General features: G+C 40.6%; 2 protein-coding genes and 1 long non-coding RNA gene across 6 annotated transcripts in view; 1 reads left to right on the plus strand and 2 right to left on the minus strand.

Moving 5' to 3' along the window:
• The window catches only part of SLC25A12 (solute carrier family 25 member 12), a 161587-nt gene extending 154912 nt beyond the window's left edge, over positions 1–6675 (minus strand). Inside the window, exon 1 of the mRNA XM_019727429.3 lies at positions 6501–6675. Coding sequence (XP_019582988.2) covers positions 6501–6518 — 18 coding nt within the window. The 5' untranslated portion in view covers positions 6519–6675. The remainder of the gene's footprint in view (positions 1–6500) is intronic.
• Positions 6676–6677: 2 nt separating this feature from the next.
• Positions 6678–24587, plus strand: part of METAP1D (methionyl aminopeptidase type 1D, mitochondrial) — a 69597-nt gene continuing 51687 nt past the window's right edge. The window contains exon 1 of one of the 3 annotated variants that reach the window (XM_019727436.3): positions 6678–6829. In XM_019727436.3, the coding sequence (XP_019582995.2) occupies positions 6790–6829 (40 nt within the window). In that variant the 5' untranslated portion in view covers positions 6678–6789. The remainder of the gene's footprint in view (positions 6830–24587) is intronic. The other 2 variants (XM_019727434.3, XM_019727435.3) reach the window with 2 other exon arrangements.
• Positions 15096–24587, minus strand: part of LOC141572702 (uncharacterized) — a 74033-nt gene continuing 64541 nt past the window's right edge. The window contains exons 3-4 of one of the 2 annotated variants that reach the window (XR_016019878.1): positions 21623–22616; positions 15096–21424 (exon numbers count right to left, since the gene is read on the minus strand). This is a non-coding gene — a long non-coding RNA (uncharacterized LOC141572702). Of the gene's footprint in view, positions 22617–24587 lie in introns of both variants that reach the window. The other variant, XR_012498084.2, reaches the window with a different exon arrangement.

The following is a 24587-nucleotide window of genomic DNA, read 5'->3' on the forward strand; positions in this document are numbered from 1 at the left end:
TTTTCTTCTTAGAGATGCTAAAGGAAGCATATTTCCCTTTCACCTTCATCTTTGCAGGAAATGAAGGAGATTAAATAGGTGCAATTTCCTGGGAACTTACATAATTAGAGTTCAGCATTTTCCTCAGTTCTCAGCAGCTAGGGATAGTCAGAATCTGTGACCCCTCACTCATGGTGTTGCTCATACGGGGCTTATAATCTTAGAGGTATTTGGTTTTCCTTTCGCACACTCTTGTGAGCACATTAGTTTCAGCTTTCCAATTAGTTTCTTAAGCACAAAACCAAAATCATATCTCCTTTGAGCCTTGCGCAGGCACTTAGGTATGTATTGATTGGCTGATTGATCGCTAAATTCTCTTGGCAACTTTTTGCCCTTCTTCCTTACTCTGAATGGAATTCTTCATTCTCCAGAAGTGTATAAGTATGTGCTACTTTCCCAGGGATTAGTAAATGAGAATAGATGGTAGTCGCTAACGGTACACACTTTTACTTAAATTTCACAGGGCAAATGCACATTTCTGTCTTAATCCAACTTTCTTCAGAGTAGTATTGTCAGAAAATTCGGATGCACCAGTGAGGGAGGTCTAGAATCACCCACATCCTCTTCCCTACAGCCTTCCCATACCTTCCCTCCTTGGGCCCCTACCAACCATTCCAGGTGGGCAACTGGTCCAACAATGGATAGGCTCTTAGGCTGCAGCATTTCTGTTTACAATCTCCTATAATACCTTTCAAGTCAAGGGGTTGAACCAGCTTAAAAAAACTACTGGCCAGACTGATTATGAGAGCAACAACACCCTGTCTGTTAGTTAGCTCTGTCTGGTCCCATTCTACTCCGCTTACCCTGACAGACTTCTCAGGACCGTGCAACATGCTATTTGCTGAGCCCATTTGGATTAGGCCTATAAACGGCTGTAGGCCCTGAAATCATCAGAATTTCAATGTTGGAGGGGCTCAGCTGGGGCAATCTTGTTAGAAAAGGGTGGAGCTTCAAGTTTCACTTGCATAGGAATTATATGACTGAGAATATGTCATTAGACAAATCAAAAATGGGAGGGGAAGGAAGGTCACATATAAATAAAGCCTCTCTCTCCTGCCCCCAATTCCCTGTGGGCACTGCTGTAGATCAAGGAAACAGGGCAGAAGCAGCAAGGAGAAATCCACTTGGTGTCTCACAACTGCCTTGCATATGGCATTACTTTTTCTCCAAAAACATGGAGCATTTACACATTTTTTTCTAAGGGTACCACTAGATTAGCCAGTAACATATCTATTATTGTCTGAAATGACTGGTCTAGGAAATGACATTCCACCAGCAAGGTGGTTAATAAAGTGACCTAAAAACTTTCTGCCTGAACATACAATCATTTGAAGCTGGCCCTTTTACTCATTTAGAGGGGTTTAATCAGCTACTGAGACAGGTCCCTGTTTTATGTGCAGGTTATATTTATGCAGCTACTAGTTTCTGGAAAGAATGTTCATTTGACTTTAAAAATGTAAATAATTTCTTTATACTAAAGTTAGACGATTAGAGGGCAGGATGGAAATATTCTTAAGCCATAGAGTGAAATACTAAGAAACGATCCTGAAATCAAATCAAAGACTAATTTTTCTGATTCAGGTGGCAAAACTAATAACCAAGATCAGGAAGGGTGAATGAAGGTGAGACGACAGTCCCACGGAAGTTGCGCAGGTTCGAGGGCACCAGTTAACAGGCCATAGAACCTGCTCTGTGTCCAGCAGAAAATAGCACATTATTTCAGTTTTACAATGTGTTCATATATAACAGTTTTCTTCTATAGGTATGTAAGCACCTTAGTCTTTATAGTCTGTATTTTTAAGTACAGGTAACCCCCGGATAACACGGCACTTCTATAACACAGTCCGAGAATTGGGGAAACCCTCGTATAACACTGCGTCCTAGAACACGGTTTCACTCTGACACGGTTTGAGAATTGGAGAAATCCCCAAACGACACGGAGCATAGTAAGAGCTTTTAAGAGTGAAAGATACCTCATTTGAAATTTTTCATTTGAGCATGGGTGTCGTATCAGATTTGAATGCAGAATTTTTAAATTTATTAGAATTTTAAATCCATTTTGCTTGTGGAGTATTAAGTTCAGAGGATGACGACATCTTGTCAAAAAGAAAATGCCCTCTCCCCTCGCGCAAGGAAAGTAAGAGAAAAATAAACATGGGATTACATCAAACTAAAAAGTTTTTCACAGCAAAGGAAACCATCAATAAAATAAAAAGGGAGCCTACTGAATGGGAGAAGATATTTGCCAATGATGTACCTGATAAGGGGTTAATATCACAAATTTATAAAAGACTCACTCAACTCAACTCCAAAAAAACAAACAACCCAATTAAAAAGGGGCAAAGGACTTGAAGAGACATTTTTCTAAAAAGGACATACAGATGGCAAACAGACATATGAAAAAATGCTCAAACTCACTAATCATTAGAGAAATGCAAATAAAAACCACAATGAGATACCACCTCACCCCAGTCAAAATGGCTATCATCAATAAATCAACGAACAACAAGTGCTGACGCGGATGTGGAGAAAAGGGAACCCTCATGCACTGTTGGTGAGATTGCAGATTGGTGCAGCCACTATGGAAAACAGTATGGAGGTATCTCAAAAATCTGAAAATGGAACTACCTTATGACCCAGCAATTCCACTCCTAGGTATCTACCTGGAGAAATCCAAAACTCTAATTCAAAAAACTTTATGCACTCCTATGTTTATTGCAGCACTATACACAATAGCCAAGACATGGAAACAACCGAAATGCCCATCGGTAAATGACTGGATGAAGAAACTGTGGTACATTTATACAATAGAGTATTACGCAGCCATAAAGAAGAAAGAAATCTTCCCATTTGCAACAATATGGATGGACCTAGAGAACATTATGTTAAGTGAAATAAGTCAGACAGAGAAAGACAAATACCATATGATCTCACTTATATGTGGAATCTAAAGAAAAGAATAAGTGAATGAACTAATCAGAAACAGTTTTGGAGACATAGAGGAAAAACTGAGGGTAGCTAGATGGGAGGGCGGTAAGGATAAAGGGGAAGGTGAGGGGATTAGAAAACAGTAACCACAAGATGGCCACGGGGTTTTGAAAATTAATTTGGGGAATGTAATCAATAATGTAAAGATTTTGTAGGGTATCCGATGGACACCTGTCTCATTAGGAAGACCACCTCAGGGATGATGTAGATGCCTGATCACTGCACTGTACACCTGAAGCTGAAGCTGAACAATAATGAATGTCAACTACAAGTTTGTATGTGTGTATATATATATATGTGTGTGTGTGTGTGTATGTATGTACTTACAAGAAGCGGAGTACAGCATTAGGAATAGAGACAGTGGAAATGTAATGGCTCTGTGCGATCTCAGAAGGATAGTGGATGGGGGGAGGGGAGTTCATACAGTGTGAGGGATATAAAAGATAAACGTCTAAGTATTACTTTGTCTTGTGCACCTGAAACTAATAAAAAATGTATTTAACCAAAAAGGAGAATTTGAAAAATAAATCAAGAAAAATATTTTTAAAAAAAAGGAAAAAAATGCCCTTGGTTAATGGTGGTTAGTAGTGACGACGAAGAAAACATTATTTAATACATATTAACAAGTTATACTTTGCAGAAAATTGCTTTAATAAAGATATTTCTCTTAATTATAAAAATTAGTATTTTTTTTAATTTTTGGAACCTAACCCCCTTTTTTGTACTGGTTTTGTTTTGTATAACATGGATTTGCACAAAATGGCATTTTTTAGGACCCTAACAACCATGTTATACAGGGTTACCTGTCTGTATCTTGCATTATAGGTAATCCTAATGAGTATTTTAAAATCTAAACTTGTAAAACAAGTTACAGAATGATGTATTACAAAACAAAATTTATTTTTAAAGGATTTCATGCCACATAATCCCCGTAGAACATTTTAAAAATGTGAATGTAATTACAAATGCAATATATACATTACAGAGGCTGATATAATTTAAATATCACAGACTATACACAACTTTTGAAAAAGTTATACGGTATAACGTGATAATAAAAGATTAAGTAGGGGGGGAAGAAAAAACTGACTTTAAATATATGAATATCAGAATTTATTTCTGATTTATTTCTTTTATAAAAGAAGAAAATATTTTAAAAGATGGCTAATAAGAAACAATCTTTTTAAATCCAACGTAAAAGACTTATAAAACAATCACAATAAAAATATTTTCCCATTGAAGAATGAATTTTTGGACACAGAAACTGAAGATATTAAGAAGTTATCCTTTATTTCCTGAACCCGGGTTTTGAAAAATTATTCAACTTTTCACTCAAGAATCCCAAATACAAAATGTAAATAATGGCAAGAGTACAAATCAGTGAGGTGCCACAATATAATTAAGCTTCATTTCACAGATGGGAATCTGGACAGATCTGGAGTAAAGAAGTGAGTCAGTAGTGGTTACTCATCTAGATGAAAGCATAATGTCCTATACGCCCAGGATCACAGAATGTTAGAAATGCAAGGATCTCAGATGTCAGTGGTCTAGCCCTTTACCTTATTGGTCAGTATGCACATATCTCATAAATTAATGATTTCGTAGGACATAACGTTGACAGCTTTTAATCCTAATGTCAGAAGGATGTGGTATGAAAGCAGCCAAATCAAGCATCAGTGGATGAGCTGTATCACCTGTGCAAGTTCCTATCTGCTTCATTTCTCGCTCATCTTAGATACCCACATTCTGTGCTGAACTTATTGGGGATTCCACTATGGTAGTGCCACCTGAGTCCTCACAGTTCCCTTTTCCTTGTCATCCCAGTTGCAGGGAAATAAATTGTGCATTTGTTTTCCACAGGTTGGCTGACCTGAAAAATGAACATGTGTCCTATTTCAGGTGTGTTTGAAATTGGGCGTAATGCCTTCTGACCTTCTGCTAGGGACTTTTAGGTTTCTTTTTTCTGCACACTTCCTGAGACTCTGTGCCCCGCTAACTCTCAGGCTTCTTTGCTGCACTCAGATTGTTGGCTTCAGTTATACAGAGGATAGATTTACCATGTTCAGAAACCTCGGGGGCGGCCGGTTAGCTCAGTTGGTTAGAGCACGATGCTCATAGCACCAGGGTTGCCCCACATGGGCCACTGTGAGCTGTGCCCTCCACAACTAGATTGAAACAACTACTTAACTTGGAGCTGATGGGTCCTGGAAAAATACACGTAAATAAATAAAAGTTTATTTAAAAAAAAAAAAACCTCTGGAATTGATCTGAGTTTGAAAAAGGTGGGGCTTGAATTAACGCGTAGAAGTACTTTCTCATCCTTGTACATCTGGTTTATCTCGGGAAAACATTATTTCTCTTTATCTTTCAAGGTGACCCAAAAGCATCCAAAACTGGATCCCCAAGAAGTATAGCTCGTGTCCTCAATGAACTGCCAAGATTCATTCTCTTTAAAAATAAAAATATCAGGACCATGTATTCATTAAAAAGAATGGGTTCAAGCTAAATGTTCTGAGATTTGATGTTTATGATCAGTGGAAAAAACAAATAACAGTAAGTATGTGATTCCATTTAAAAGATTTACACACATTTGCCTGTGAAAGGCATGGATGATGCACACACCGGTTGACTGGAGAGTAGGACTGTGGAGTGTAGCCAGGGTGAGGAAGGGGACTTGCACTTTTTCCTTCACTCATTTCTGAATTGTCTGGATTTTTCATAGAGTAATTAAACTGAATTCTTAAAAAATTAATTAGGAAACATCACATACGTTCACCCAGAATCCTTATCAATCTTCACTGCATTTAAAGTCCTGGAAACTTATATTCTTGGTTTGACTAGTTCCATGGAGAGTTCAATTCCTTCACCAGACATTCCTTGAATATCAGTTTCGTTACTGGGCACCAGGCTACCAAGATGAATTAATACCTGGTCCATGACAGGATGGAATCTGGCCCAGAATGCAGACAAGAGGAAAAGTGAATTTGGTACAAATGGGCAACCTCATCACTAGAGACACATCAATCAGCTCCCTCACTTGATTCACAATTGGCTTTCTGCAGGCTGCACCTTTTGGCAGCACATTTGGCCGACGTCATCCTCTCATTCTTAAAAGTCAAATTTGGAATTAAGACTCCAGTTAATACCGCAGAGCCGGTGGTGTCCTTGAGGAATGAGAAGTCCTTTGAACAAATCCACTGGGGTACCCAGCATAGATTATGCAGCTGCACATAAATCCTGTCTTGTCTGAAGTCTCTGCTGAGTAATGTAGATTCTGGGACAGCAAAGAGGCAAGCTGGTGACTGAACCAAATTTTTTACCTTTCAATTGAATCCAGGGTAATAATTTGCAACAAAGTGGAAAACGATGCAAAGTCCTATACTAAACTCTAGATTGTGCTTTATTTTTTCCTCCCAACTTCACGTTTCCATGCACCAAAATGTTGATGCTACAAATACTGATGCCACGCTTACCTGACTGGATTCTTCCATCCCACCTGGGCGCCGGGGTTCAGAGAGAGCGTGCGAACCGCGGCTGGAGCCCGCCTCTCGCGGCCGGAGCGGACTCAGCCGGCCGCGGGTTCCCTCGTCGCCCCGGTGCCGGAGCCGCTCCGCCTCCGGGGCTCCCGCAGTAAGCCCCACGCGCGCACGCGCGCTCCCCTCGGGCGGTCTCGGCGCCTCCGGTCTTTGACAGGCCGCGACTGGACAGCTCTACAGGGCGGGGCGGCGAGCGGAGGCGGGCGGCCACGTGACCGACGCCAACATGGCGGCGCCCAGCGGCGTCCACCTGCTCTTCCGCAGAGGTAAGCACCTGGAGGACGCCCCGCGGGGGTTCGCACCGTTGCTCACTACCTGTGCACTCGCGTTCAAGGGGATACACATTCGCGCTCAGACGTCGTTGCACACGAGTGTACTTTTCCGTACTACGGACACATCAGGCACACACGATGACACAGTGACACGCCGCAGGAACAGACAACACATTTGTTCACTCGTCACTCGCCTAGACCACGTCACTGCGTGGCATCTGTTCCTTGTCACTCCTTGGGATTTATGGGACGTTGTCTGAAGTTTTCTTCCGCCACGTCAGTTGTATGAATAGTGTAGCAAACTTAACTTATTCTGGTTGTGGAGCGATGAAACTGGTAACTCTGAAATGTGCCTGAGGGCAACTTGTGTCTGTTGTAACTATAGGACACGTCTTTTGGGAAACGAAAAATATTTTCTTCCAGTGGCTTAAGAGGAGAAATTATGTCTGGGTAGCTCTCAGTAGGTGTTAACTCTGTGTGAGTGGTGAGATTTTAGTAAACATACAAATATTTTTATAGCTGAATTAGGGAAGTCTGTTGGATTTGAACTAGTTTCTGAATCTTTGTTGGAAGGAACTAGGAAGTTGCTTCGAGGGTGGGAAAAGAGGGAAAATAACATATTTTCAGGGACTACTGTGGGGACCGAGTCCCAGAGAGCAGTTTCTAGGCTCTTGACCTCATGTGGAAAGGTGCTGGCTCGGGTAGTAGATGGCCAGCAGCTGTAACCAGTTAGCCATTAGCCACTAATGTAACTGCAGTGGCTAAGCTAGCTGGATTGCCGCTAGCAAGTGGGGTTGGTTGGTTGGCAGAGAAGTGGCCAGCAGATTGCGCATATGTGGCTCTTGCTTCCTGTGTCTCCCACCCAGCTGCCAGCGAGGCTATAGTGGTATGAACCCCCTATCCGTGGTTGGTGTTCCTTTTTGGCCTCACCATATCCTGCATTCTTGTATGGGGAGCAGGACCAGAGACCCCGCATGACTACTACTTAGGTGTCAGGCGTGTAGGAACAACAGCCCTTTGAGGTAAATATTATTTTCATCGTAAACAGCTACCATTTTTTAAGTACCTCATATGTACATGATACTGTGTTACTTACATATGATGCTTACATGTTAGCTACCTTTTAAAACCCAATGAATTAGATATTATTCTCTATGGATGAGAAGAGTGGGGCAAAGAGATTAAAGATAACTAAAGTCACACAGATTATAAGAGGCAAAACGGGCATTTGAACATGATTTAGATTTTTTAAAAAAGAGGCTCATTCTTCTGCACTGCATGGCAAAGTCTCTCATAGAAATCACTGTGCGAAGTTCAGGTGAGGCAGGATGAGCATGAGTGTGTGTGAAAAGCAAAGAGGAAGTTGTTTTTAGAGAGGAAGGAGGTTGGTAGGCAGATAAACCTCAGTATTTCAGTGTGGTGATGAGTGAGGCCCCATAGGAAGATTTGAGGTGAGAGATGTGTAAGAAGGTGATAGAGACAGTACTTTGAGCTGGATGGATGGAATAGTGGAGGTCAGCATGAGAGTGCACCTTGTGAAAAGAGCACCAATGTACATCTCTTAAGATCTGGGCTCTGGTCTAAACTATTTACTAATCAAGTTACTTTGCTGTTTCCTCTTTTTATAAGAAATAATGGCGGTTAGACTTCGTTTTTGTGCTCTGCAGGGAATGGTGAAGAGGATCTGGGGAGATAGTCAAGGGAGAGTAGGTGGCAAAACACACACACACACACACATATATATATATATATACACATATATATGTATGTAAATGTATATACTGTCTTTGCAGATGATAGAAATAACATATTAACCTTTTTTGTCACTTACGATTTTGACAAATAATGGTTCAGACAATCTTGGGAAAAGCTGTTATAGGGAAGCCAGGCCAGGTTATTGGTTCCTATAACCCATCCCACTGGACCCCACAGTGCTGCAGCAGCTAAAAGGGATCTTCTCATTATGGGAGGATGGGAAAACGTGTCATCAGGAAGAGAATTAGTGATGGGGAAAGGTCCCCTTTATGGACTATTCATAGCTAGTTTTAAATTGCAGACAGATTATCCTGTACCACCTGCTCCCCACCCTCCAGGCTTAAAAATGAAGACTAAATTAATGAAGCCTCCTCTTTTTTCCTCCTTGTCACCCATTTAGATTGATGTAAATCAATCTACTGTAAGTCTTTATGTGCCAAGACTTATCATCAGCATCTATGTGCATCTTTCCCTACTGGAAAATGGGAAGAAGACATTTTTTAACCTCTTAAGAAGGGCATAAGTTTTTTCTCACGAATCTTCAGCTCATTGTCACTTTAGTCACAGCATATCCTATATGTAGCAGTCACTAACCTTCTCTCACCATGTCCACTCCTAACTAGATTGTTAATTCTTGTGGAGCAAGAACTATGTTTTATCTGTTTATCTTAACAAGCATAGTACCTGGCTCAAAGTTAAACTCATTAAAAGCATACTGAATTAAGAAGCTGTTAAGACGTTCTCTTCCATTATGGGCTAAGGGATGGGTAGAAACTATGAGTAGTGACATTGGAAAGGGAAAGGGATAAATCAGTCTCTTGGAACCAAGAGATAAGGTAACAAGAGCCTTTTAGGGATGACAGTGTCTGCACATAGTAAGTACTCAGTTTCATAATTAAATGAAAGAACTTTTAGAATGCAACCTTCTAACTGAAGAAAGAAATACAAAATGCATTGAATGTTTGAATAAGACAAGACCCAGGGGGAAAATATCCTTTACTCTGCATACCCTCTGTAACAAAGCAAAATGTGTATGTAATTTGTAATATAAGAAAGGAACATCTTCAAGATTTCCATGATCAAAGAACGGTAAATGGTAATTACTTATATGTACTCATCACTATTATTTAAGATGCATATACTGCTTTTAATATTTTATTCTTTTTCATTTTATTTTAACAAATGTAAAAATTATTTGCAAGTGCTTATGTTAATTTGTGACTCTAAGGCCATAGATTCTTCCACTGAGCATTCTCTTATCATAGTGGTTTTTCAAAAATTTAACCTTCTGGTAGAGGAGGGGCTATGGTACATCATGAATGAAGTACTTTAAACTTTTCTCAACTGACTGGAGATCCTTCCTATCTTGTATAGAGCCTGTAGGGAAATGTATCCCGTTTCACCAAACCAACTTAGAATTAAATTTTGGGATGCAGTCCATGTGTGATTTGGAAAATGCTAATGTGAATAAGGAGCTTCCTGTGACTTAAGCTCCACCTGTGCTGCTAGCCAGAGAATGAAAATAAGTTTTTGCTATGTGATATTTTTTAACAAATACCTTTCAACTCTATTATAATATGGCTTGTCACTACATAGATTAAGACACAATCAGATTATGGCCCTAAAGTCCCTAAGTTAGAGGTGTCCCTAAAGCCACATATGCTCTTATGTTTTTCCTCTGTTTGAAACAGCTTTCTGTAACACAGGTAGCTCCTATCTCCCATGGAAATTATGAAATTTCAGTGCAGGGTACAGGACATGTAGACCCTCGATGAATGCTGTGCAGCCATTAAAAAAAAAAAAAGACGATGTTGATCTGTATTTGTTGATATGGAATGTCCACAACACATGTTATTTGGAAACAATACATTATAGAACAGTTTAATATATAGTCATTTGACATTTTGACATTTCTGAGAGTCAAATACCGATATCTCCATGTGTATGTCTGAGTGTGTAACATATATACACAGAAAGGGATGGAGGGATGGAGAGAGAGACAGAGACAAACAGAGACAGAGGAGAGGTGGGGAGGGGAGGGGAGAGGAGAGAGGAGAAGGGACAAGAGGAGGGAAAATGGCATTTACTTAAGTATTCAGTTTTTATGAAATGGCCCCTTTCCTCAAGCATTGGAAATCTTTGAAAATGCAGAGTAGATGCTACGTATCTTAGGGAATTTGGCAAAGATGGGAGGAGAATAATATGTGTGCAGAACTTCATTTGAACATCTTATTTTATAGTTAAAACAGCTTTTTAGATTGGATTTTCTTTTAAGCTTTTGAATATCAAGAATTTCAAACATACACAAAAATAGAGAGAACAGTACCGTCTATTGGGTAACTCCCATTACCTAGTTAACAATAGTCACCAATTTATGGGCGCTTTTGTTTTATCTTTACCCCTAGCAACTTCCCCTGCCCCAAGCTGGATTATTTTGAAGCACATCCCAGATATCATATAATTTCATTTGTAGATTTTTCATTATGTATCTCTAAAAGACAAGGGACCTTATTTATTTTATTCATATATTGTATTAGCAGTTCGAGAATTTCCATTTGTTTCTTTTCTTAGAGTTTTCATTTCTCTGTTGAGATTTTCCAGCTGTTCACTCATTATATCCATCTTTTCCTTTAAGTACTTGAATATACTTATTTGTAATAACTGTTTTAGAGTCCTTATCTGTTAATTCTGTCATGTGGGTGACCTCAGGGTCTGTTTCTGTTTTATTGACTGCTTTTTTTCCCTTGATTGTTGATCACATTTTTCTGCTCCTTCATATGTTATCTAATATATAATTGTATGTGTGACATAATGATTAATACCTTGTGGACACTATGTTGTTTTTCTTTTACAAATGTTGGGTTTTGTCCTGGCAGACGGTAAAATTATTGGCAATTCTTTCTGATTCTGCCAGGCTTAGTTTTATTCTTTGTTTTGCCCGTAGTCCTAGAATGTGGCCCTTACTCTAGTGCAGAGATCGGCAAACTTTTTCTGTAGAGGGCCAGATATCAAGTATCTTAGGCTTTTGTGAGCCCTACTATAGTCTCTGTGGCAACTACTCAACCCCGCCAGTGTCGTGCAAAAGCAGCATAGACAGTATGTAAACAAATGAGCACAGCTATGTTCCAATAAAATTTTATTTACAAAAACAGACAGTGAGCCAGATTTGCCTCACAGGTCTTCATTTGCCCCCCCTTCCTCTGCTAGTTAGTATATGGTTCTACCCCGAAGGCATGATCTTTCTAGGGTCTCAGTTGAATACCTGTGGGGTCAGTGAGGTCTGTCTACTCTGGTTGTGCTGGGACTGCAGCTTCGCCCAGCCTTGCAATCACTGGAGTCTCTATTCTATCTCGGAGTGTAGCAGCTACTGTCTGGGTTCACCTTGTGCCTCTTTTCCAGTACTCTGCTGCACAAATTCCAGCTGCTTCCACAGACCTCTGCTCTCTGCCTCCCTAACTAAGCAGGGAGGCTCTGTGTGTGACTCAGATCCCACCTCCAATGCCCGGACTGTTTCCCCAGGCCGAACACTGAGGCCAATCTGGGCTCACCTGCGCTTTTGTTCACCCTCAAGTTTCACCATCCTGCATTGTTTAATAAATCCAATGCCAAAAAATAACTCCTTCACGTTTTGTCTAGTTGTCTAGTAGTTTACAGCCAGAGGGAATTCAAGTACTACTTAGGCCAACATGGAGAAAAGAAGATGTCAATTTTTAAAAAAATCTATAGATTTACTTCCCCCTTCCCCACCCTTTTTTTCTTGAAATTTATTTATTGAAGCAATTAGTTAGTTGATCTGCCCTATGGAGCTTTCCATATTCTGATTTTGCTTATTGTATGTCCAATTGGGTCGTTTAAAATGTTCCTGTGTAAACTGGCAGATCGAAGGCCTGGCTTGTTTTAGGTTAGACATTTTCTGTGTGTGTGAATACTTCATAGGGTGTTGCTTTTTTGTGATGTTAGTGGCTATTGGAGATCATTACCTGGCTCCTTTAACTCATTAGGAGTTAGCAAAATGATAATATTTTAATTCGATCATTCCTTCTTCATTCATTAGCTAGAAAATGTCTACAGAGAGAAAATTTATCATCAAGTATTTGATTACCCTGCTAGACCTCCTCCTGGAAAGGAAAGTTAAATGTTTGATTTGTTCTCTTTATTTACTAGTTTTTAAGGTACAGTAGTCCTTCCTTATCTGGGATTTCAGTTACCTCTAGTCAACCATGCTCCAAAAATATTAAATGGAAAATTCCAGAAATAAACAATTCATAGTTTTAAATTACATGCCATTCTGAGTAGCATGATGAAATCTCCCATCATCCATCCTGCTCTGTCCTGCCCCAGATGTGAATCTCCTTTTGTCCATTCTGTACACGACCCACCCGTTAGTCACTTAGTAGTGAGGCTACTTAGTATATCAGATTGAGTATCAGAGAGAGAGACCTTATTCACATAATTTTTATGCATTGTTACAATTATGTGTATATTGTTACAATTGTTTTATTTTTAGTTATGTTGTTAACCTCTTACTTTGCCTACCCTCTTTCCCCAAAAATGAGACCTAGCCAGACCGTCAGCTCTAATGCATCTTTTGGAGCAAAAATTAATATAAGACCCGATATTATATTATATTAAAGACTCGGTCTTATATAAAACCTGGTCTTATATTATAGTAAAATAAGACCGGGTCTTTTTTTTTTTTTTTAATTTATTGGGGTGACAATTGTTAGTAAAATTACATAGATTTCAGGTATACAATTCTGTATTACATCATCTATAAATCCCATTGTGTGTTCACCACCCAGACTCAGTTCTCCTTCCATCACCATATATTTGATCTCCCTTACCCTCATCCCCCACCCCCCACCAAGACCGGGTTTTATATTAATTTTTGCTACAAAAGACGCATTAGAGCTGATGGTCTGGCTAGGTCTTATTTTCGGGGAAACACGGTAATTTATAAATTACACTTTATCATACGTATGTATGTGTAGGAAAAAACATAGTATATGTAGGGTTTGGTACTAAGGAGTGGGGGTCTTAGAACATATCCTTCACTGATAAGGGTGGACTACTATAACAGATCTATCCTCCAAAAGTGACCAGTGAGTTGTTGTTTTGAATCATATGGTTTATTTTTAATTTTGTATCTACTTCTTTAATTTTTTTGAAAGCATATGAAAGAATTATGCAGTAGTGGGGTATAATCCTAAGGCAGAATTGCAAGATTCAAGATAGAATAGCAAAACCTACTGACAGAAGTAGCATTTTAAAAAATGAATTTAGGGAATACTTACTATAACTTAATGTTAGAGTAGAAGATTATAGGGTAAGAAAGGATTAAACATCTTCCAGAACTTGTAAGTTGAGTCTCATAGTATTAGTCATTTCCATCAGGGCAAGAGGCTCAGTTTTGTATCCAGTGAGATGTCAGATATTGTGCTAAGAATAAATATGCTTCTTTATATCCCAAGGGTGAGTGTATATAAGATGAAAAGGCAACTGGATAAAGATCTGATTTTGGATCCTGTCTCTACAACTTATTATCACATGAATTAAAGTAACTTCATTTTCCACTCAACTTTGCTATGAACCTAAAAATTAAGTCTATTAAAAATAACTTAATCTTTCTGAATTTTTACTTTCTTCATCTGTTAAAAAAGGGGAGAAGGTATAAAATTATCTAAGTCAAATGAAAATTAAATGAGAGAACTTGTGAAAGTACATACTATAAGTAATGTCCCTTTCCTTTTAGCAGTTGTTCACTGGTTGAAGGCAGCCCAGCTTCAGTGGAGGGGACAGAGTCCCTCTTGATGGAATGTGTCAATGAATGGTGACATGCTAAGGCTGTTTCTTGAATTCAATGGGAAGGAAGGGAATGAACTCCTCAAATATATGCAAAATTTTGTCTATATGAGCACATTTTCTTATTTTTTTAATTAAAATTTATTGGCGTGACGATGATTAGTAAAATTACATACGTTTCAAGTGTACAGTTCTGTACTACATCATCTATATAATCGTGTTATGTGTTCACCACCCAGAATCAGTTCTCTTTCCATCACCATATATTTGACTCCCTTTACCCTTATCTACCATCCCATTCCTCTTTACCCTCTGGTAACCACTAAACTATTGTCTGTGTGTCTATGAGTTTTTGTTTCTTTGTTTGTCTTGTTCATTTGTTGCTTTCAGTTTTATATCCCACATACCATGTTTCCCCGAACATAAGACCTAACCGGACAATCAGTTCTAATGCGTCTTTTGGAGCAAAAATTAATATAACACCCAGTCTTATACTATATAAGACCTGGTATTATATTTTATTATGATATGATATGATATGATATGATATGATATGATATGATATGATATGATATATTATATTATATTATATTATATTATATTATATTATATTATATTATACCTGGTCTTATAGTAAAATAAGACAGGGTCTTATATTAATTTTTGCTCCAAAAGATGCGTTAGAGCTGATTGTCTGGCTAGGTCTTATTTTCGGGGAAATACGGTATCAGTGAAATCATATGGTTCTTGACTTTTTCTGTGTGCCTTATTTCGCTCTTAGCATAATAATCTCAAGATCCATCCATGTTGTCGCAAATGGCACTATTTCATCTTTTCTTATGACAGAATAGTATTCCATTGTGTATATATACCACATCTTCTTTATCCATTCATCTATCGAAGGACACTTTGGTTGTTTCCATAGCTTGGCCACTGTAAGTAAAGCTGCAATGAACATCGAAGTACATATATCTTTACGGATAAATGTTTTCAGATTTTTTGCGTAGCTACCCAGGAGAGGGATATATGAGCACTTTCCTGAAGGAACATATATATGGCTTTTATTGATTTCTTGAAGTAAAATGTGATTTGAAGAAAAATAGCATCTCCCTAAGAATAGCAAAATTCTCTGATATTCCTCCCATTGAGAGGTAGGGTCTATATTCCCTCTTCTTGACTGTCTTGTAACTGCTTCAACCAAAAGAGAATGGAGAAGGTGATACTGTGTGACCTTCAAGGCTGTCATAAAAGGGGTGCAGGTTCTGCCTTGTTCACTGGAGCAGGCGTGCTCGGAGCCTGAGCTGCCATGCTGTGTGGGAGCCAAGCCACCTGGAGAGGCTACTGGAAGGTGGGCTGGTCAGGAGACCGAGCCTGTGAGGCATCCCACTGCAGGCACCAGACATGTGAGCGTGAGCCTTCGGATGATTCCAGCCCTCGGCCATCCAGTGAGCCCCAGCCTTTGCGTCTTCTTGTCTAAGGGCCTTCTTGTCAGAGGTCTGTAGCCTCACACATTCATTTCCAAACTCCTGACCCAAATAATCTATGAACATAATGAAATGATTAGTTTTTTTGTGTTTTTTGTTACACTCTTAAGATAACTTGTTACACAGCAGTAGTAACTGCACCAGTATATGATATCTACTTTTCAGTGGAAAACCTAAAGAACCACTTGTAAGGGACACATGTAGGCAACAACAACATGTGTCCCGCAAAACCTGGAGTTGCCTCACGCAACAAAGTATGGCTTCTTACCAGGTATTTATATTTATTCATAATCTAGATGAAGTTTTATCAGTCGAATCATTTTTATCATAAATAATGTTAGTATCATGGCTGACATTCCACCTTTACCAGGTTTCCGGGAGACCTGAGGTAGAAAGTTAACCCAAGGTCAAATTTGTTAATAGAAAAATATCCATGGAGAAAAGCAGAGTAGCAATATTAATATTAGACAGAATAGTAAAGATTTAGGGCAACACCCATCAAATATAACGAAAAGGTTTATGGGCCTTTTCTCTCTCTACACTCACTCTGCCCCTTAATGACCTCATCAGTCCATGGCTCTAAACACCAGTCATGAAGCTGTTGACTCCCACGCTAATGCCCCCAGCCAAGCCCTTTCTCCTAAATTCCAGACTCATTCATCCAGCAACCTACTGAACATTTCCACTTGGCTATCTAATAAACATCTCAAAATCAACGTGTCCAAAACTCCAAAACTGCACTTCTAATCTCTTCCCTAAAATTTGCTCTACTCCGAACACTTCCCTACTTTAGTTGACGATAATTTTGTCCAGTCAGTTTCTCAGACCATAAACCTTCCAATCAAGCCCAATTCCTTTCTTTCTCTCACTCTGTATTCAATCTGTCAAGAAATCCTATTGAACTTACCTTTAAAGATACACTCAGAGTGCAGACATTTTTGTCACCCCCACTGTCACCAACCTGAGTTGAGCCACTCTCCTATCTTACCTGGATTACTACAGTGACCCACTACGGGTCTTTTTGCTTCTACACTTGCCCTCGCGTACTCGGTTCTCAACATAGCAGCCAGACAGATCTTTTAAAAATGTAAGTGAGATCATGTCCTTGTTTTGCTGAAAACCGATTTCATTCAGAGTAAAAGCCAAAGTCCTTATAATGTCCTATAAGGCCCTACTCCTAGCCCTCAACACTTTCTAACACATTGGATAGTTTACTTATCTGTCAGGTTTATTGTCTGTTGCCCATCTGTCCACTAGAATGAAAGCTCCACAAGGACGATTTTTGTTCGTTTTGCTCCCTGATGTATCCCAAGCACCCAGAACAGTGCCTGGCAATAATAAACATTCAATAAAGATTATTTGTGTAAATGAATGAAAAGTGGTTAGTTTATGGTGATACAATAAAGTTATTAAGAAAGTATCATTATAAATCCAATAACATGTTAGAATACATAAAGCAAGAGTTGTTAGGAATAAAAGGGGAAAATGTGTAAAACCACAATCATAGTGGGAAACTTTAGCATGCTTCTAATTTGGCAATTTAAATAGACATAATAAGGTCACCGAAGGTCAGAATGTTGTAAATCTTAAGTTTGATACCTTGTATTAAAGTTTTTTTTTTACAAGTATACATGAAATAGGATAAAACTTAGTAAGTTATGCCGCTAAAAACCTCAGTTAGTTCTAGAAAGAAAAATTGTATGAACTGCATTCTCTGCTCACAAAGCAACAGTGCACAAATTAATGGGGAGAGAGAAGAGATTTGACCTGAGTGTTACAGAAACACAAAAGGAACCTAGATGATGGGGGATGTGCCATTAATACCGGACTGGGCTTGGAATACACAGCTTTTGTCCTCCATAGTCCTTTAGGGGAATCAGACATATGAATCAATTATTGCAACAGAGTAAGGTAGAGACAGACAGAGATGAGCAACCAGTGCAATGGGACCATCCAGTAGAGACTGAGGAGTCTTCACCCTCACAGAGGAAGAGAAGGCTGGGCTGAGTCCTCCTGTGCGAGGAGGGCCTGGTCGGACGAGGAGTCTAGAGCAGAGAGGGCCCCTTGTCCAAGGGCAGAGAGAAAAGTGAGAGCTGTGTCTGCTTTCTGGGAGCTCTGCCGTGTAATATGGCAGGCAACCAGGGTGACAGCTAGGACGTAGCCAGAGGGCAGGTTGGAGATAGCTACTTTTGACAGTAGAAGGACAGGATTTGGGGCCACCTAAATGGGACAGCTGAGGCATGTGTGTGAGAAGGGGTGAAGATACCAGATTCATTCTCCTTTAGGGTTGGAGGAAGTGATAGATATACATGCAGATAGTTTTTCAGGTGAGAAAGGACAGAAAATTAAAGAAGCTCCTTGTCCCTCAATGACTTCTATTTCTTTCTGTACATTTTTTCAGAGATTAGAGATGAAACACGGTAGGGGATTGGGAAATAGGAGAGAAAAATGATAAGGAATAATGGGATTGCCCCACACTGTTGAGATGCAAGTGAACTTAGAGAGAGTGTGTTTGTAGTGGCCCCATTTATTGCCACTGTGGGATTTTCTTCAAATGGGCATCATCTTGTGTGTGTAAAAGAATGAGGACAGATAGGTGGATTGATTGGAATTTTCCAGATGGATGCACTGGAAAGACCTGGGAGTAACAGAAGTGGGGTTTGGCAACGGGATTAAATTAATGAATTCTGAAGTTGAGCCTAGGCGAGAAGTTTCCTAAGGACATGGATCTTGTCTGTATTGCTTGTGGCTGGGTTCATTACTATTACAATGAATAATCTAGAATATAGAAGTAAAAGGAGAAGAGGCTGATAGTTTGGTGTTAAAAAAGGAGTTGTCCTAAGATGAGAATTCCCAGCAAGGTCAAAGAACAGGTATAGTAGGAATGAAGAAAGAACTGGAAATTTTGGGGGTAGTAGTCTGCAGTTTCATGATGGAGATGACTTCTGAACTGAATTATATAGTTTTTAGTTCAATTGGAGAAAGAAGCCTAATACATACCGTCTTTCCCTGAAAATAAGACCTAACCGGAAAATAAGCCCTGGCACGATTTTTCAGGATGACATCCCCTGAACATAAGCCCTAATGCGTCTTTTGGAGCAAAAATTAATATAAGACCCCGTCTTATTTTCAGGGAAACACGGTATAACAATGCAAAACAGTATAACAGTGCTCTGGGAATAAGAGGAAGGGAGGATCATTTGAGCTGGAGTCATGGCTCACACAAGAAATGAGAGTTGACTTCGGCCTTGAAGGAGGAGGAAGGTGGTCTGCAGAGAGGCTGGCAGAGGGCGAGGGGCATTCCTATGGGGATGCGGCAGGGCAAGGGTGGGAGCACCATGTGGATCCAGGAAAAGTCAAGACATGTTCAGAGGGTTCTGGAATGGTGCGTTTGGCTGGAGGTGAGAGTTTGTGTCGGGGGGTTCCAGGAGATGAAAGCTGCTAACACAGGTTAGGGCCAGGTGCTGGAGAACCTCGAAGACCACCTTAGGGTTTCTGTTATAGGCAGCAGAGACCATTGAAGGTTTTTGACAAGAAAGTGAAATGGTGTCTCCATTTTAATCTGCTGCTGGCGGTGTTCTAGGTGTACTAGAGAGGGAAAGCCACTGTCATCAGTTAGGAGGTAGTGGCAGAAACAGAGTGGTAGGGGCCTAAACTGCCGCAATGACTGCAGGATGGAACGGGAGAGATGGATTCAAGAAGAAATGATACAGAGAAGAAATAGTCAGGACCTGGCGGTTGGAAAGGGGACCTAAAGAAGGAGAGTTGCTGCCAAAGCAGAAGAAAAGGAGTTGGCAGACACGAATAGCCTAGTCAGGAAAAGAGGTTCAGGAGGAAGTTTCGGGATGACTCAGTAATTAGGAAATCCTAATGACTTAGACCAAAATTTCAGCTGTAGAAGGAAGGGATGAAAAGTGATAGTGGTGGTGGCTGCAGAGAAGTGTGCAGGTGTTCGGTTCCTTTTTAATAACAACTTTATCAAGATGTAATGCATAGACCATAGAATTCACCTATGTAAAGTGTACATACAATTCAGTGGTATTTAGTATATTCACAGAGTTGTGCAGTCATCACCACAATCGATTTTGCATTGCATCACCCCCAAAATAAACCTCTTACCCATTAGCAGTACTGCCCAGTCCCTCCCATCCCCACCAGCCCTCAGTAACTACTCATCTACTTTCTGTCTCTGTAGATTTCCTATTCTGGACATTTCAAGTAAAGGGAATCACACAGTTTGGCCTTTTGTGGCTGGCTTCTTTCACTTGGCACGGTGTTTTCAAGGTTCATCCACGTTGTAGGATATATCAGTACTTCATCCCTTTTTATTGCCAAATAAGATTTCACTGTATGGATGCATCACATTTTGTTTCTCCATTCACCAGTTGTTCGATATTGGGGTACTTCCACTTTCTGGCTTTTATGAATAATGTTGCGAGGGGCATTTGTGTACAAGTTTTGTGTGGACATACGTTTTATTTGTTTTTAAATAGAGGCCCTGGTTATATTTACAAGTAGAGGGAAGGAAGGAAACTGGTAAGGAATAAGGACTGCTGCAAATCCTGGAGATCAGGGGGTCTGGGAGAAAGAACAGACCTGAAAGAGGTGGAAAGGAATGGGAGGCAGAGAAGGGGGAAAATCCCCCCTTGGAAGTGGGCAGACTGTCTCTACCTCTGAGACAGGAGTGAAGGAAGAGTGGGATTTCTTTTTCTAGAAATGAAAATACTTTAAAAATATATTTTCTGATTATGCCAGTAATATGAGGAAGGCTGTATAGCAGTGGCTAAGATTGTGGGTTCTCGTCAGACTGCATTGGGTTTGAATCCTGACACTGCTGCTTTTTAGTTGTAGAACCTTCGACATGTTAGTTAACCTACTCAAGCTTTAACTTCTTCACTTTTAAATTGGGGATGAAACAAACCTACTTTACTGGCTATTACAAGGATTAAAGAAAGAATGCCTGTGTAGCTGTATTAGTTACCCATCGCTGTGTAACAAATTACCCCGACTGCAGACACTTAATATGTCCCAGTTTCTGAGGGCCAGGAATCTGGACATGGCTTAGCAGGGTGCCTCTGGCTCAGGGTCTCATATGAGGTTGCAGTTAAGCTGTTGGCTGGAGCTGCAGTCATCCCACGACTTGACAGGCTGGAGGACCCTCTTCCAAGCTCACTCCCACGGCTCTTGGCAGGCCTCAGTTCCTTGTGGACACTTCACTTTCTGGACACCTGTGTCTCTCCATAGGACTGCCCACAGCATGGCAGCCTGCTTCTTCCAGAACTGGTGATCTGAGCGAGAGAGAACCAGAGTGCCTATGACAGAAACCAGTCTTTTTTAACCTAATCTCAGAAGTGACTTCCCCTCACTCCTGCCATGTGCTACTATTGATCACACAGATCAGCAGAGTGTGGCTACGAGGAGGCTGGGTCACTGGGGACCGTCGTGGAGGCTTGGCTACCCCAGCAGCTCTCAGCACCGTGCGTGACACAAAAGCAGCCCTTAATAACTATGAGTATTCACAGCGGTACCATGAAGATATTGTAGAAGTCTATAAAGAAGAAAGTAAAAGTTACCCACGGTCTAACCACAGGTAGAAAGAGTAGGCATTCTAAAATTATTGTCCTCCTAGGGAGGGCTACTAGTAATAGGACTATAATTTTTAAAAAATTCTACCACATCCATAAGAGACAGCTTATTAATGACTGGAATATTAACTTAGGAAAATTAACTTTTGAAATCCTTTTACCTCTCACATTTTGAGTCTATATATCACACTTTTGTTTTTCTGTTCAGCATTGTGATAATTCTGAATTTGGGGCATCACATATCCTGTGTCTGTCATCAGTGAGGTTCTGATTTTCCTATGAGATCAAACAGGAATAGGTCAGGGATGAAAAGAACACCCTCGCCACACTCTCTGCCAGCTGGTGATGCTGCTGAGAAGCAGCCCCTCTAAGAATTGCTGTTTCCAAAGACAGCTCCTCCCTGTTGTCTTTGGTCATTTCTCCCCTACGTTGTGCTCTGAATAGCAGCTGTTCGGGGCACTGCTGCCCGAGCGCAGGGGCGCTGTGATCAGCAAAGTGAGTGAGCGACACGCGGGAGAAGGCTGGGCGTCAGGGAGCTGCTGCTCTCTGGTGATGTGGTGAGGAAGGGGAGATGCCGCAAACAGCCAGAGAGCAGTGTGATGGGCCATTGGGAAGCGTGGGAAAGATGATCAATGTCCTAGATTGAAAAAAACGAAAGCCCTCGAACGTCTCACCAGTCACTTTTGAGCAAAGCCGTCTAATTCAGGGAACGAGGAGACAGTGCAGTTCAAGAAAAATCACAGCTGCACAGGAGAGTCTTGTAAAGTCAACTTAGGTGGATTAGTACTTGTCCCAGCTTCTATTGTAAGGGTCAGATTAATTTTCTAATACTGTTTTCTACTTTAATGTTGTTGCTTTAATCATTAGATGACCACCAGTTCCTTCAGGCAATAGGAAGCGATTGAAGATTTAATGAGACTCATATTGCTTATGCTCACATGTTGATGACTTCCTGCATGCATATTAATCATTCCTGACCTTGATCTTAAATTCCTTCCCAGTACAAATTCTCATCAAGCATACCTACTAGATCCCTCGGTGTTCACCAAATACCTGGTTTGTTTCCAAAGTTCATTAACTCCAATGTTCAGTGTGTGTCAGATTTTTCAGTACCCTTGTCTGATGTGTCTTGTAGTTCTCACTGGGACTGTAAATCTGGAAATTTTAGGGGGAGAAAAATCAGCAACTCTTAACAGGGCATTTAGCGTAGTTTTAAAGACTGTTCTGTTCAGCAGACCTTGAACATGCCTTAATTGATTGTCTAGGTCAGTATGTCCACCTGGCAGCTCTCAGACCCCCTCCAGGCCACAGAGCGTTTCTGTGTGCGCTCGGCTCTCGGCTGTCGAGCAGCAGGACTCGGCCTCTGTCCCCTGCTTTGGGGGCCCCATCGTTTAGTTCAGGCCCACCCCCTCCTGCCACAGAGGCCTGGGAAACCCTGGCTGGCCACCTGGTCTCCTCATGCCCAGCATCCATGCATCTGCACCCCCACCCTCTCCCCAATTATCCCCTCAGCCACCTTGACAGATTTCCTGACCAACAGCCCTTTGCAGAACTAGGACCCAGGGTGGCAGTTGTTGGATTGTGTGAGAGGAGAGGTGAGAAGGCCAAGGACTCGGAGGGAAGATGAAAGTGGGAGCAAACGAGTGTGGGAGAGACTGAGGGGAAGGATCACAGCAGCTGAAAAGAAAATAAGTATGTAAGAACTTGAAGGTGAGGAGGTGTGTATACACAGACAGAATGTGAGTGGGAAGAAGTAGATAAAGATACGAAGGAGCTTGTGTGTGGTGGTGCCAGTCACTGGAGATGAGGAACAAAAGAGGCAGATTTGCGTGTATAAGAGGCCACCCGTGAGAGATGAGGAGGGAGAATGGAGAGAGCAGAACACGAGCTCTGCTTGGCAGAAACTGACCACAAGCACGCACCTCACGGGGAAACACTGTCTGACAGAGCCTTTTTCTTCAGATTTGTGAATATATTTATAACAAAAAACAATGTGCTAATAAAAGGTTAAACCACAAATAGATATATCCGTGGGAGATTACGTTACGTTGATGTGATTTTAGGGTGTCCCAAATGTGCAGTCATTTGATTCAGAAGCACAGCGTGCCTGCCAGCGTGCTGGTTATTTCAGATGTGGCTCAAGCCAGCCAAGAAGTTGGACTGTGCTGATTTTGATAACTCAAGTGCTTACCCATTTTAGAAAACAGATAAATGGGATCATTTTATATACAAATAGAAGTTTTTCATCTTTTTAAATTAGGTAATCTCCTGTTGGTATCATTTAACTGAATAGGTGGGGAGATCCATTTTGTGAAGTATATTTTTCATATCTAATGATCAAAATCCTTATTTTTTTTAAAAATAGCCAGAAAATGTCCTACCGTTTAAGTTAATTATTTAATTCTTTATCTAGAAGTCTATATTCAGAAAAGAACCAGACATGCTGGCAAAGATTTAGTTTCAAGATGTCTGTTACAGTGTTGCTTATGTTATGATGCAAGGATTGGAAACACCCTAAATGTCCAATAGACGATAGGAATGGTGAAGCAAGTTCTGATACATCCATAAGATGAGAGGGTTTCTTATACAGTCATTAAACTACTTCCTCCAATTCATCTCCACACTGCAGTCAAGTGGCCTTTTTAAAGACACACTGGATCATTTCAGTCCCCCTTAAAACCTGTCTTGGCTTCCCATTGCACTACCATGAAAATCCTGACCTCCCAGGCCCCCTGGCCTTGGCTTATCACCCCCAACTCTGTAGTCCCGCCATTCCTATCTACTGGCCTGCTTTCCAGGTGCTTTCATTCCCCAAGGCCTTCCCTCATGCTTGAACTAGTGGTCCCCATGTCTTCATTTGGCTGGTTTTTGCTTGTTCTTGAGGTCTGAGCTTCATCAGAGGGATTTCCTGATGAAATCCCTCTACTGCTCACACACTTTACCCCCACTGTATTCTCTCATTGTGGTCTATAAGGTGTGACAATTAAGTTCACGAACTTATTGCAACAATGTTGCTAACCTTTTTTTTTTTTATATCAGAAGGATTATTTATTATGAATCTGTATCAACTGGACAAACAGTTAACCAAGTTTACTATTTGGAAGTGCTGAAAAGGCTGCGTGAAAA

The sequence above is a fragment of the Rhinolophus sinicus genome, chromosome 17, assembly GCF_057876585.1.
Source record: "Rhinolophus sinicus isolate RSI-liver-muscle chromosome 17, RSI-T2T, whole genome shotgun sequence".
NCBI classification, from domain to species: Eukaryota; Metazoa; Chordata; class Mammalia; order Chiroptera; family Rhinolophidae; genus Rhinolophus; species Rhinolophus sinicus.